Below are 13,105 nucleotides of genomic sequence, written 5' to 3' on the forward strand. Positions count from 1 at the left end.
GTGAGCGACCCGGGGGCTGCGGGCACCGCCGCCCCCCCGCGCCCTGCCCGGGACAGGGCAGCCCCCCACCCCCCTGCATCGGGGGCGGAGGGCGAGAACAAGCACAGCCACACACAGGGGTCCCCAGCACCAGCCCCCAGCCCCAAAGAGGACGCGGTGCTCCCACCGCCCTCCCCACACCAGCCCAGCCCCCGAGGATCCTCCTGGGCCCGGAACACGGAGCACGAGTGTCCCAGCGCCGGCCGGGAGCAGCTGCCCCTGCCCGAGGGGGGCCCAGAGCCTGTGGAGCACCGGAGGGGCCGCGCAGAGCCCCTCAGCCCCGGGCCTGGCCAGCGCGGCCCAGCCCCGGCTCCCGCCCAGGGCAAGCGCACACGGCAGCAGCGGCTCATGGGCAGCACCGGCTACTCCACGGGCAGGGGGGAGCCCTCGGCGGGGCCGGGGCTGCCGGGGCCGCGGCTGTAGCAGGAGCTGAAGCGTGCGCGGCGCTCGGGCAGCAGCTCCCTGCTCAGGCCGGTGGCCAGTCCCGCCAGGCAGTGCAGCCGCACGATGCCCGCCTGCCCGCCCGACACCAGCCAGCCCCCCGCGTCCAGGTTGGGGCTGAAACGCACCTGTGGAGGAAAAAGGGAGGTGGGAGGGATGGGGGGGGCTGAGGCACCGGGACCCCCCGGCAGCGCCGCCTGCCCCGGCCCCGCTCACCTTGTGCAGGGCCTCGAGCTGGAGGCGGTCGAGGCTGAGCTCGGCCTTGGTCTCCTGCGTGTGCATCCTGCGCATGGGCTCCCGGCACGAGAAGTTCTTGAAGCTGCGCTGTGGGGCGGGGGCAGCGCCGTCAGCGGCACTGGGGAGGGGGCTGCTGGGCTGGGGCACAGGGGGAACCCCCCCCGGGACACCCACCCGGGGGATGGGGGGCTGCTGTGACAAGCGAGCAGCACCTCCCGGGCCTCCCACCGCCCCCCGGGACCCCCGCCCGGCCCAGTTCCTACCAGGTCGGTGTCCCGGAAGCAGAGGTAGCTGGTGGTCACCATCTCGCCGTAGCGCCTGGTCCTGGGCAGCGCCTTCTCCCCCTCCTCCGGCCCGGCGGGGCTGCAGGGCAGCAGATCAGCTTTGTAGATGGGCTGTGGGCGAGAGGGGCTCAGGCCAGGGGCTGAGTGGGGCTGGGGGCACAGGGTCCCTGCCCCACCGCACGGCCAGGGCAGGGGCGAGGATGGTGCCGCCCTACGGGTGCCATAGGTACCCCCGGCCCTGAGGGTCCCAGCTGCCAACAGCCCTCCCACGCAGCCCCCTGCCCCACAGCCAGGCCGTGCTGAGCAGCAGCTTACAAATCTGCGGTCGGAGGAGCGCTTGACGTTGAGGGGGTTGACAGCCAGGTCAGGCAGCACCGCAGCCACCAGCTCGCCCGTGATGTCTCCGGCCGCCACCGCGTTCAGCCAGTCCGAGCCCGAAATGCTCTGCGGGAACAGGCGGCTCTGGGGTGTGGGGTCCCACAGAGCTCCCACCACCCACAGCCCTGGGAGGGCTGGGGAGCGCAGGGGGGACAGGCAGGGACCCCCCTCACCTGGGTTTGGGGCAGGCGCCCACCCCCCAGCACACACAACCCCCCCCCCAGCCTCTTACCCACACGGTGCCCTTGCGAGGGGCCACAAAATAAGCCTTGAAGCCCAGGAACCCGGCGTCGATGTAGTGGATCCCACAGAGCCCGTAACTGCCAGGGAAAGGGGATGGCTGGGGATGGAGAGGCCCTGCCCTGGCTCTGCCAGCACGGCCCAGCCCCAGGACCCTCCTGCTGCCCATGTCAGTTGGGCAACGCTGCCAGCCCAGGGCCCGTCCCTGCGCTGCCCAGGGCAGCATCCCAGCAGGAACAGGGCCTGCCCTTGCCGCTCACAACCAGGGAAGGAGAGGCCAGGGGGGTCCCTGGGGACACACCAGACCCCCGGAGCTGGCTGTCCTGGGGGCTGGAGCAGGCGCCGTGGTGTCCCTGGCACTCACGAGGCGTAGCAGTTGTCCTGGGCCACGGTGACGCCGTTGTAGGGCAGCAGCCAGGCCACCTCGGTGCTGAGGAACCGCTTGATGCTGTTGATGGGCTCGTAGAGGCGCCGCAGGTCCCAGAACTTGATCTTGCGGTCGCTCCCTGCCGTGACCAGGAAGTTGCTGAGAACCAGAGAAAGGCAGCGCTGAGCCCCCAGCCTGCTGAGCACCCAGCCTGCTGAGCACCCAGCCTGCTGAGCACCCAGCACGCTGAGCCCCCAGCCTGCTGAGCCCCCAGCACGCTGAGCCCCCAGCCTGCTGACCCCCAGCCCGCTGAGCCCCCAGCCTGCTGAGCCCCAGCCCGCTGAGCCCCCGGCCCACTGAGCACCCGGCACGCTGAGCCCCCAGCCCGCTGAGCCCCCAGCCCACTGAGCACCCAGCCCGCTGAGCCCCCGGCCCGCTGAGCACCCGGCACACTGAGCCCCCAGCCCGCTGAGCCCCCAGCCCGCTGAGCCCCCAGCCCGCTGAGGCCCCGGCACGCTGAGCACCCAGCCCGCTGAGCCCCCGGCACGCTGAGCCCCCGGCCTGCTGAGCCCCCAGCCTGCTGAGCCCCCAGCCTGCTGAGGCCCCGGCCCGCTGAGCACCCGGCACGGGGCTGCCCCGGGGACGAGGTGGTGCTGGGGCTGTGGTGCTGCTCCTGCAGCCAGCAGCTTGGCCCCTCACCCTGACCCAACCTCCCTGGTGCCTCAGAGCGCCGAGCAGCATCAAGCTGCCCAAAGCCCACCCTGGGAAAGGAGCCTGGGCTGCAGCAAGGGGCTGAGCCCCCTCCCCTGGGCAGTGCCTGCTGCCCCGCTCACCCATCAGCCTTGCACCACTCGATGCTCCGCACGGCGTGGTCGTGGGCCTGGAAGCAGCGGAAGGGGTAGAGCTTGAGGCAGCCGTCGGGTTGGCGCACACACTGCAGCAGGGACGTGGTGAGCAGGTTCCAGATGGCTACAGTGCCTGTGGGAAGGAGACTGTGCCCATCAGGAGCTGCCCCGGGCCAGCCTGGGACCTGGGGCAGGGGGAGCTGAGCTGGAGCTGGGAGTGGGAGGGGATGGTGGGGTACAGCACATCCTGCCACGCAGCATGGAGCTGCTGAGCCCCTGCAGCCAGGCACATCCAGCAGACGGGGATTAAGCTGGAGCCAGCTCCCTGGGCTGTGCCTGTGCCCAGCCCCCAGGAAGCCCTTCTGGCCCCAGACAGGCAGAGGGGTCCCTGCACAGTGCCTGCCACTGCCCTGGCTCTGGCAGGGGGACTGAGCGTCCTCCCAGCAGTGGGCACGGTGCTGCACCAGGGATTTAGAACAACGCTGGTAACAGGCTGGTACTGTGGCCAGCTGAGCAGCCAAGGACCTCTCAGAGCCCCCAGGGAGGTGGGAGGGGACACGGCCGGGCTGGGTGACCCACCGGCCCACAGGGACACCCCACAGCACTGTGCTCAGCACTGGGGGCTCGTGGTAAGATGAGCATCCGCTCCGGGCAGCGAGCAGAGGTGCTGTGCACTGTGCATCTCATCACCTCGCTGCTCACTGCCTCCTCTGTCCTACCAAACCAGCTTTTCCTCGGCCCAGGGGTCTCACCCCCTTCTCTTTGCCCCTCCAGCACGGGCACTGAGCCACCGGCTGCGCGGCTGTGCCAGCTGCCGGCCGGGCTCAGCCACGGCACGCGGCTGCCCACCCCCACGCTGCCCCACAGCCCACCCCAGGGGAGGGGTCCAGGGGTCCCCCCGTGGGACAGGGGCCTCACCGTCGTAAAACCCGGCTGCGAGGCGATGATGGGGCTTGCAGGGCATCCAGGAGAGGCTGAAGCACTGCCCGCACTCGGACGCGTCCCCTGCCTGGACAGAGCCCACCTGCAGCGTGGCGATGCTCTGAACCTGCAGACCAAGGGACAGTGGCTGTCAGGGCCCAACCCCCATCCCCAGGGACACCCCGGGGGGAGTGTGGCCGCCCCACATCCCACTGGGCACAGCCCTGAGGGGCACGGCGGGTAGGGGACACTGACCTTGCAGATAAGGTGCTTGGGGACGGACCCATCTAGGAGAGAGCAGAGGAGGCTCGGGACAGGCACAAGCTCTGCCAGAAGCTCCCTGTGGCAGGAGCTGCTGGGCAGCTGGGTGCCAGCTCTGTGGTCCCCACAGCCCCTGTCCCCGTGCCGCCACCGTTGTCCCCACCGCAGCCCACGAAGGGCCGGCGAGTGCAGCCAGCAGCACAGAGCCGGGGAGCAGCCGGTCCGTGTGCCAGAGGGAGTGGGGCCCTGCGAGGTGCCAGGGGCAGGGCAGGGCTGGTGTTCCCCTGCCCCAGCCACTCTCACCCCACCATGACCAGCTCCCTGCACAGCGCAGGACTCATCACTGAGCTGCAGGGCAGCAGAGCAGAGTGGCTGTGACAGACAGACTGCGCAGCCAGACAGGGGGACGAGGGCTGGAGCAGCCAGCCCAGAGACCACCACGGGACCAGGTGCCCACAGGACCCCCCACACCAGCTCTGTCCATCAGACTCTCCCCTGCAACACCAACCCCGTCCCACCCCGCACTGCTCAGCGAGGCACCCCCCACCCCCAGGGTGCCACAGCCGGTGCTGCAGAGGCACAGAGGGGCACAGGGCTCCTCCAGCAGCTCCACGACAGCCCGGGCACGGTGCAGAGCAGCCCCAGGCTCCACCGGGCTGTGGGTACACGGAGCCCCAGGGAAGCCCGTCCCAACCCGGGAGCTCCCGGCACAGCCCTGATCACCACGGCCTGGTGCCCAGCCTGCGCGGCAAGGCGGCATCCCCAGCCCGGCTGAGCGGCACAGACGGTACGTGCAGCCGCAGCCGGGCCGGCGCTACGTGCCAGGAGCCACCGGGAGCCACGCGGGCTGGGGAAGGACCCGCGCCTGCCGCATCGGCCCCACGTGGGAGCTGCGGCAGCGGCACAAACCGCCCGGAGCCGGGGCGGCGCGGGCAGCGCGGGCGACGTGCCGGGAGCGGCAGCTGGGGAGTGGGGAGCCCATTTCCCACTGTCAGCCAGGGACGTGCAGGCTGTCGGCCACGGCTCAGCGAGCGCCAGCAGCACGCACAGCCCATCAATCGCGCCCGGCGCCGGCAGACGGGACCATTACGAGCACCATTAACCCACGGCAGGCAGCTGGAGCCAGCAGGGAACAAGCAGCTCGGCCCTGACAGGGAACAAGCAGCTCCCAGCCGCCACGGGGCCAGGCTGGGGAAGATGCCACCACAGCCCCAGCGCACCCTGCGCCCTCCCAGTGCGCCCCAGCACCACAGCCCCAGCCCGGCAACCTCGGCACAGCAGATCCCCTGGGCGCGGGCAGAGGGTCCCCAGCCCCAGGGCTCGCAGGGCGCCCAGCCTGGCAGGGTGGGATGAGGGCCAGGACCCCCTGCCCGGCGGCGTGGCTCTTCCTACCTTTTACCTGGGTTCTCACGGAGCAGCGCAGGGCCCCGGGGTGCGGGAGGGCGTACAGGACCACCTTGCCATCCGAGAAGGCCACGGCCAGCAGCCCCAGCCGGGGCATCTGCGGGTGCTGCCGGACAAGAGCCCCGGTCACCATCCCCTGCCCGGGAGGGCACGGCCTGGGCACGGGGGGAACCAAACCCACCTTCCTGGCAGTGCTGGGAGGCTCCCAGGCGCCGCTGGGGCAGAACTTCATGTCCCAGACGCAGCCGTGGTCGGCAGCGATGGCGTAGGCCAGCCCAGCTCTGTCAGCGGAGCTGCGGGCACATGTCGAGCCGTAAAGGACGCAGGAGCCGGTGCCCAGCGGTGCCAGTACACACCAGCGGCTCCCAGTGGACACCAGCAGCGCCCCTGGCCCCCCCCACACAGCCCCCAAGGGTCTGGGGACTCCGGGGAGGATGAGGGTGCAGGGATGGGGGGCAGGTCCTGGCCCCGTCCCCGGGACGTCCCCCACTCACCCCGGCTCCGGCTGCAGCGTGCCCAGGGCCCAGAGCTGGAGCAGCGCAGGGCCGCGGTGCAGCCCGGCCGCGCTGCGCGTCTCCTCCATGCTGCCGTGGCAGTACAGGGCCACGTGCTGCGGCGCCGCCGAGCCCTCGGGGCACGGGCACCACTCCATGGCCCACACCGGGCCGCCCACGAAGAAGGAGACGTCCCGGCGCTCCTCGTGCGGCTGCAGGGAGCTGAACCTGTGGGGCAGGGGGTCAGGGCACGGGGGGACGGGGGGGTAGTGGGACCCCGGGGCACGGTGTGGGCACTGGGTGCTCGGCCCACTGCCCCTCCTGCTGCCCCGGGGCGGCTGCCCACCCCTCGGACCCCCGGAGGTTGCCGCCTGTGCCGGGCACGGCACCCACCGCGCCGGCGGTGCCACGGGTACCGTCACGGACCTGTTTACCCGGTAAAAGACGCCGTCGTCTTCGATGCCCTCGCGCTGGATGGAGAAGAGGGGAGACTTATCCTCGGCTGGCAGGTACGGGGCGGCTTCGCTAGGGGGGAGGAAGGCAGCCAGAGGATGTCTCCTGACCTGGTCCCTCTCCCAGTCACCCCTCGGCACAGCACCACACCCCAGCACCCATTCCACCCTCTGCACAGCCCCCCGTGGGCTACCAAGGCTCAGCAGCCAAATTCACCAGACCCCCACCCAGCCCCCATGCCGGGGAAGCCAGGGCCCAATGCTGCCAGAGGGGTGGGGAGCACAGCACCCACCATGCCCTCGTCCTCACCCACCCCCCAGGGCCAGGGCCACCCGCCCTGCCCGCCCCAGCTCAGCCCAAAGGCTGCTGGCACCTGCCTGTGCCACAGGTCGCCGCCAGCCCTCCCTGCCCTCACACCTTTCGGAGAGACACGTCCACTTGTGTGCTGAGGGGATCCAGTCTGGGAACTCCCACCGGGAATACTTCTGGTCCCGCCTGCAGCGGACGCACAGACCTCAGCACCAGCCCCACGGCACGGGCAGCCCCAGCCAAGGGCTCCCAGCCCCTGCCCTCCCCCCACACCCCGAGCCCCAGGCTGCCACCCACAGCGCTCCCCACACGCGATGGATCCATGGGAACACCAGTGCTCCTGGCAGCACGCAGCCCCTTCTGCTCATGGCAGCGATGGTACCCAGGGGACCAACGGCCACTGCTCCCTGAGCACCCCCAGCTCCCTGAGCCCCCCCAGCTCCCCTGAGCCCCCCCAGCTCCCTGAGCGCCCCCAGCTCCCCTGAGCCCCCCAGCGCCCCTGAGGCCCCCCAGCTCCCCTGAGCGCCCCCAGCTCCCTGAGCCCCCCCAGCTCCTCTGAGACCCCCAGCGCCCCTGAGGCCCCCCAGCTTCCCTGAGCGCCCCAGCTCCCTGAGCGCCCCCAGCTCCCCTGAGCACCCCCAGCTCCCTGAGCGCCCCCAGCTCCCTGAGCGCCCCCAGCTCCCCTGAGCCCCCCAGCTCCCCTGAGCCCCCCAGTGCCCCTGAGGCCCCCCAGCTCCCCTGAGCGCCCCAGCTCCCTGAGCCCTCCCAGCTCCCCTGAGACCCCCATCTCCCCTGAGACCCCCCAGCTCCCCGGAGTGCCCCAGCTCCCTGAGCGCCCCCAGCTCCCCTGAGCCCCCCCAGCTCCCCTGAGCTCCCCCAGCACCCCTGAGCCCCCCCAGCTCCCCTGAGCTCCCCCAGCACCCCTGAGCCCCCCCAGCTCCCCTGAGCCCCCACTCACAGGCTGCAGGTGAGGCTGGAGCACTTCTCCACCGGGACCATGATGGAGTTGTGGAAGCCGTTGGGAGCGAGTCCTCGGCACTGGGGCTTGGATCTCTGGGCACAAGAGCAGCGTCAGGGCAGGACCCAGCCAAGGGGCCTGGTCCCAGCTGCCTCCGCCTGCCCCATCTGTCCTGAACGGCCCATGAGCACTGAGATTCCCCCACCACGTCCCTGTCACCCTGGAAGACGCACAGTCCTGTTCTGGAGATGCCCACAAGCCCCAGGACCCTGCTGCCAGGAGCCCGAGACCCCCATCGCCTCCCAGGGGTACCTGCTGCCCTGCAGCCACCCACCCACCCTCACTCGGAGCTGCCTCTGCCCCCAGCTGAGCCCGAAGGCCTCACGCCTGGGTTCATGGCTGACCACCCCCCAGCCAGTCCTACCTCAGGGCTGCTCTGCCCCAAATGGCTGGGCCTGGGGACCCCACACGACACCTCTGTGTCACCAAAGGGAAGAAGCGGCCACGGCAGTGACCCTGCCCTTACCCCTGCAGACGACACCTTCCCACCGTGTCCTCGGAGCGCCTCCAGCTCCGGCTCCGACGCCTCGCTGAGCGCTGCATCACTGCCCTCCTCCTCCTCCTCTGCCTGAAGCAACACCTCCCTCGAGGGCACGAAGTCAGCGTCACGTGCAGGATCGTCACTGTCCGTCTCCTCCTCCTTCCTCCTCCGGCTCCGACGCTTCTTCTGGACACGCTGGAGCTCCGGCTCCTGAGCAGCCTCGGCGGGGGCAGGAGGCTGGTACACCGAGGTCAGCTCCTCTGCCAGCTCCTGCAGGTACAGCAAAGCCCTGCGACACCCAAGGTGTTGGCTGGGGTGAGCTGAGGGACCGCACAGGGAGCAGCCAGCCCTCCCTCGGGACCAGCGGACACCCCTCCCCGACTCTGGGCTATGGATCTGCCGCAGGGCTGCCCAGTCCGGCTGGAGCAGAGCCCGGCTGGGCACGCTGCCGGCCCCAGGCCAGCCACTGCCCCTGCCCGGGAACACCAGCCGGCCCTGGCCCCAGCAGAGCAGAACAGAGCAGAGCAGAGCAGCGCTTGCTGCTGCCCACAAAGCTGGAGCTCATGGTGCACAAACCATCAGCAAAGGGGGATCCCCCACTGGGCACCCCCCAGCCAGGGCTGTGCCCAGCTCTGCACAGCGAGCGAGGGGGCTGGGGCCCCCAACGCTACCAGCTCTGCCCCGCACCCCCGGGGGGCTCTGCAGGCCCTGGGGGGGCACAGGGTGCTGAGCTGCCCTCACAGGCATGCTCGGCTTGGCCAGCCCTCCCCACGCCAGCACAGGGCTGCTCCCGGCTCTGCCAGGGGCCACAGAACCCCCCTCCAGCACCCACAGCCTGCAACCCGCTCCATGGGCTCGCTGCTGGCTCCCCACAGCCCCCCAGCCCCGAGCTCGGGGTGCCAAACAACCCCCCGCAGCGGGAGGTCACCCCGCGGGGATCAGCCTGTCCCAGGGGCGTGGGGCTGAGCCCCAAGGCAAGGCCTCCGGGACCCACCACAGCCACCGCGTCTGTCTGTCTGTCTGTCCGTCCGTCCCGCCCCCCCAGGGCCCCCCCAGCCCCCCACTCACACTTTGGCCGCCCGGCGCTTGGGCCGCCCGCCCGGGGTGGTCTCCGTCCCTTGCGGGGCCTCGGCGCCCCCCAGCACGTCCCGCACGCAGAGGGGCTGCGGGCTGGGGCACTCCAGGTCCTGCGACAGCTTCAGCAGCAGCATCTCGGCCTTGGGCTTCCTCCGCCCGCGCCGCCCGGCCGCCCTGGGGGCCGCCACGGGGCCGTTCTCCGCGGCGCTGGAGGCCTCGCCCCGGCCCCCCCCGGGCTCGGCGGGCGCGGGGCCGTCGGGGCGCGGGGAGGTTGCGCGGGGCTCGGCGGCGGCTGCGGCCTCCTCGGGGCGGGCGGGACGTGCGAGCGGCGGCGGCTCCCCTGGGCCAGCGCAGCGCGGGGGTCAGCGCGGCCGGGCGGGGGGATTCGGACACCCCCCGCCCGCCGGCCCCGCGGAGCCCGGGGCTCTGCCCGCCCCGGGGCGCACATGGGCCCCCCCCGCCCCATCCCCCCCGGTACGTACCGAGCGCTCGGGGCTCGTCCTCCCGCACCCGGCTGCGGCTCCGGCTGCTGCCGGCGGAGACCGATCCCCGCCCCGCCCGCCCGCGGCGGCCCCGGTCCCGGCAGCGCGGCCCTCGGGCGGTGCTGGAAGCCATCCGGGTGGGTCCCGACGGGCTCCCGGAGCCGCCGCCCCGCTCAGGGCCGCGCCGCCAAGCACGGAACCGGATGCGGAAACGCTGGGCGCCGGGGGATGGCGTCACTCCGGGAGCGTCATTACCGAGACGGTCAACGCCCTCCGCGGCAGCGGGACCGGGCTGCGCAGGCGTCCAGGGGGGAGCCAGGGGCTGCGACGGGGCGGGACCCGGGGGGCGAGGAGGGGCCGGAGGTCAGACGTGACACAGCGCAGCGGGACGGGACAGAACGCAGCGCCGGGGGCGAGGGGACAGCCCGGGGCAGGGCGCGTGTCGGGACCGGGATGAACTGACCGCGGGACGGAGGAGGGGGCTCCAAACCGGGCTGGGCAGCTTCTGGTGTGAGTTGAAGAGCCAGAACATAACGAGCTTGGTCTGAGATCTGTCTTTGTACGGCCGAGCCAGGGGAGAGCGCGAACGCAGTCCCCCACTACCACAAATTATGCAGTCGAGTTTCCCGCATTTGGGGAAATCGCAGGGGTCAGCACACCCGGAGTGCAGGGGATGAGCCTCGCCCTGGGAAAACCACCTGCCTGATCATGGTGTCTCCCCTGCCAGGTAAGTATGACCCACTCTCCGCGCACCCCCGCCGCCCCGCCCCGCACACACACACAGCACGCGGCGACCAAGGGCCGCGGGCTCCCGGCATGCCGCGCGGCAACGATCTGCATGGACACGCCCCCTCGTCCCGCATGGACACGCCCCCGGAGCCGCAGGCCCCGCCCCGCCGCTTCTCCCCAGCGCAGCCGCAGCCACAGGGAGAAGCTCAAACCCCAGGTCGGGCCCCTCGTCCGGCTCCGGCCGCGCCCCTCCCGGGATAACGGGGCCGGGGATCAGCCCTCCGCACTCACGCCGCAGCTGGGCCGGGCTCCACCACTCACCCCGCACGTGGCTCCGGTCACTCACACCAGCAGCTCGGCAGCTCGAAACCCACTTTCCATCCCCAGCCCCACAGCGTGTCCAAGGTCGGTACCGGTCCCCGGCACCGGAGATGCGGCTCCCCCGGGAATCCCGCCCGGGCCTCTCCCGGGACAGGCACTTCTCCCCCTACACCCACAGAGCAGGACGCTGCTGCGGAAGAGCACAGCTCACCCTGGGCCTGTTCCAACGTGCCCGGTCCCAAACCGGATCCCCTCGGGCACCAGTGACCTGGTACACACACCCTGTGCAGGGCGTCTCCTGCGGCTCATGGGAACCCCCCGAATGACCCGTCCCAACCTGGAGAACAGACCAAATACCAACGCACCCAGCACACAGCGAGTGTGCCCCAAGCAAGACCTGCACAGCCAGAGCGCTTCAGAGAACATACAGGTGACCTTATTCCTTTAGATGGCCCTTGCCAGCCCCTGCGCTGGCCTGACTGAGGTGAGAAGTCCCTTGGGAAATCCTGGGGATACCCTGGGGCGTCCAGTTCTCAGTGGGACCCACACCAAGCAGAGAGAGGGTCCCCCCGGGTCTCCAGAGCTGATGCCATGAAAAGCTGAACTCACAACTCATCAGCCCCGGTGACCCTGAAGCAGTTGGGGGGGGTGCAGCCCGAGCAGCAGCTGAGCCCCACACACTGCTTGTCACTTCCAGAGGACAAACAGACGGAGCTTCCGTGGGCTGGGACAAGGACAGTGTAGTGACAGAAGCACCGTGAGAGGGGAATGGCAACGGGCAGTTACGCTCACACCCGGTGATAGCACAGAGCACCTGACCCACCCGACGGCTCCAGAGGGCTCCACAATGCAGGGACTGAGCGACCGACCGACCCAAGGCCCCAGACGCACTCGGACTGTCCTGGAGGCACCAAGGCCCTGCCCCTCCCCAGCCAGCCCCGTGTATGGGGAGGGATGGCAGGTGGGGAGGAACCAGCCCGGGCTGACTCAGTTTCCCTGGGCAGACTCAGCTGCCCCGGGCTGGCTGCGCGGGGAGCTGAGCTCTGGCCTGGCTGCAGCCAGGACCTGCCAGGCGTTCAGGGGATCGATGGCTCCTCCCAGTGCGCCCTGAGCGAGCTGGTGGCACCGCTCACACACAGCCCGTCCAGGCACAGTCAGGACCTTCCCGAAAATGACTGACAGACCCATTGCTGTTCTGAGAAACCATTGCCAGAGGCTTCCCCCGTTTCCCGCATCCGTACTTCAGCCTTTCCGTGGTCTCCAAGGACATTGCCGCTCCTTTCCTTCATCCCCTCATCTTCCTCACTGTCTCTGCTGTGAACTCCAGCCCTCCCCTTCCTCTTCTTGCCCACCGGAGCCGCAGGCTGGGCTGGGCCCTGCTCGGGGGGAGTTTTCCTCTACCCGCAGACAAAGCTTCCGGGGTGCCGGGCCCCGCGTCGTAACGCCACGGCTGCCGGGTGCGGGGCTGGGACCCGCACACCTCCGCACAGCGAGTCCGGGCCAGAATCTGGGCCGCTCGGTGCGAGACTCCTCCGGGGGGGTTTCGGGCTCAGCACCAGAAGTATCGGATCTGCCTTTGCACGGCCGAGCCAGGGGAGAGCGCGAACGCAGTCCCCCACTACCACAAATTATGCAGTCGAGTTTCCCGCATTTGGGGAAATCGCAGGGGTCAGCACACCCGGAGTGCAGGGGATGAGCCTCGCCCTGGGAAAACCACCTGCCTGATCATGGTGTCTCCCCTGCCAGGTAAGTATGACCCATTCTCCGCGCACCCCCGCCGCCCCGCTCCGCACACACACACAGAACGCGGCGACCGCGGCCCGCGGGCTCCCGGCATGCCGCGCGGCGCCGATCTGCATGGACACGCCCCCTCGCCCCGCCTGAACACGCCCCCTCCCGCCGCTTGGCTGCCCCAGCCCCGGCTCAGAACCCCCTCTCAGGGCGCCGGCCCGGGTAACGGGCATCCCGCCCTGCTCCCCCGGGGATAGGGCACAGGGCGCGGCAGGCTCCAGGGAGGAGCGCGGCCAGCCCTGCTGGGGAACTCACCGTCTGAGAAGGGGCTGGGAATGCCACGGCTCGGGGAGGACATCCCTCTGCCTCTGCCCAACCCCCCCGCCTCCGCTCAGCCCGGGCCCCGCACCAGCCCCTCTTGTGGGGGCGGCGCCGGGGGCCGCAGGGTCGGTCAGGGGCACTGGGCTCCCCGGGGCAAACCCAGCGTGAGCGGCTGCCGGAGGAAGTACAGACAGGGGCTGCCACCCTGGTGCCCCCCGGCCTCCCAGGGCCTAGAGGGGCCCAGGGCCTGGGATGATCTTTCCCGGCGGGTG

The 13,105-nt window shown here is 71.1% G+C and overlaps 1 protein-coding gene across 1 annotated transcript; it reads right to left on the minus strand.

The window, feature by feature from the left end:
• Positions 1–263: 263 nt before the first annotated feature.
• On the minus strand, positions 264–9,864 carry GTF3C2 (general transcription factor IIIC subunit 2; the record flags this gene model as incomplete). The annotated part of the gene is made up of 18 exons (XM_084261201.1): positions 264–608; positions 697–804; positions 981–1,112; positions 1,317–1,445; positions 1,612–1,699; positions 1,984–2,145; positions 2,820–2,964; positions 3,750–3,879; positions 4,008–4,039; positions 5,406–5,523; positions 5,599–5,710; positions 5,912–6,139; positions 6,338–6,436; positions 6,782–6,859; positions 7,632–7,726; positions 8,158–8,461; positions 9,241–9,589; positions 9,732–9,864. The coding sequence occupies 18 exons, from the start codon at positions 9,862–9,864 to the stop codon at positions 402–404; spliced, it is 2,649 nt and encodes an 882-aa protein (XP_084117327.1). The 3' UTR covers positions 264–401.
• Between the last annotated feature and the right edge of the window lie 3,241 nt (positions 9,865–13,105).

The sequence above is a fragment of the Gallinula chloropus genome (assembly GCF_964237585.1).
Source record: "Gallinula chloropus genome assembly, chromosome: 3".
NCBI lineage: Eukaryota > Metazoa > Chordata > Aves > Gruiformes > Rallidae > Gallinula > Gallinula chloropus.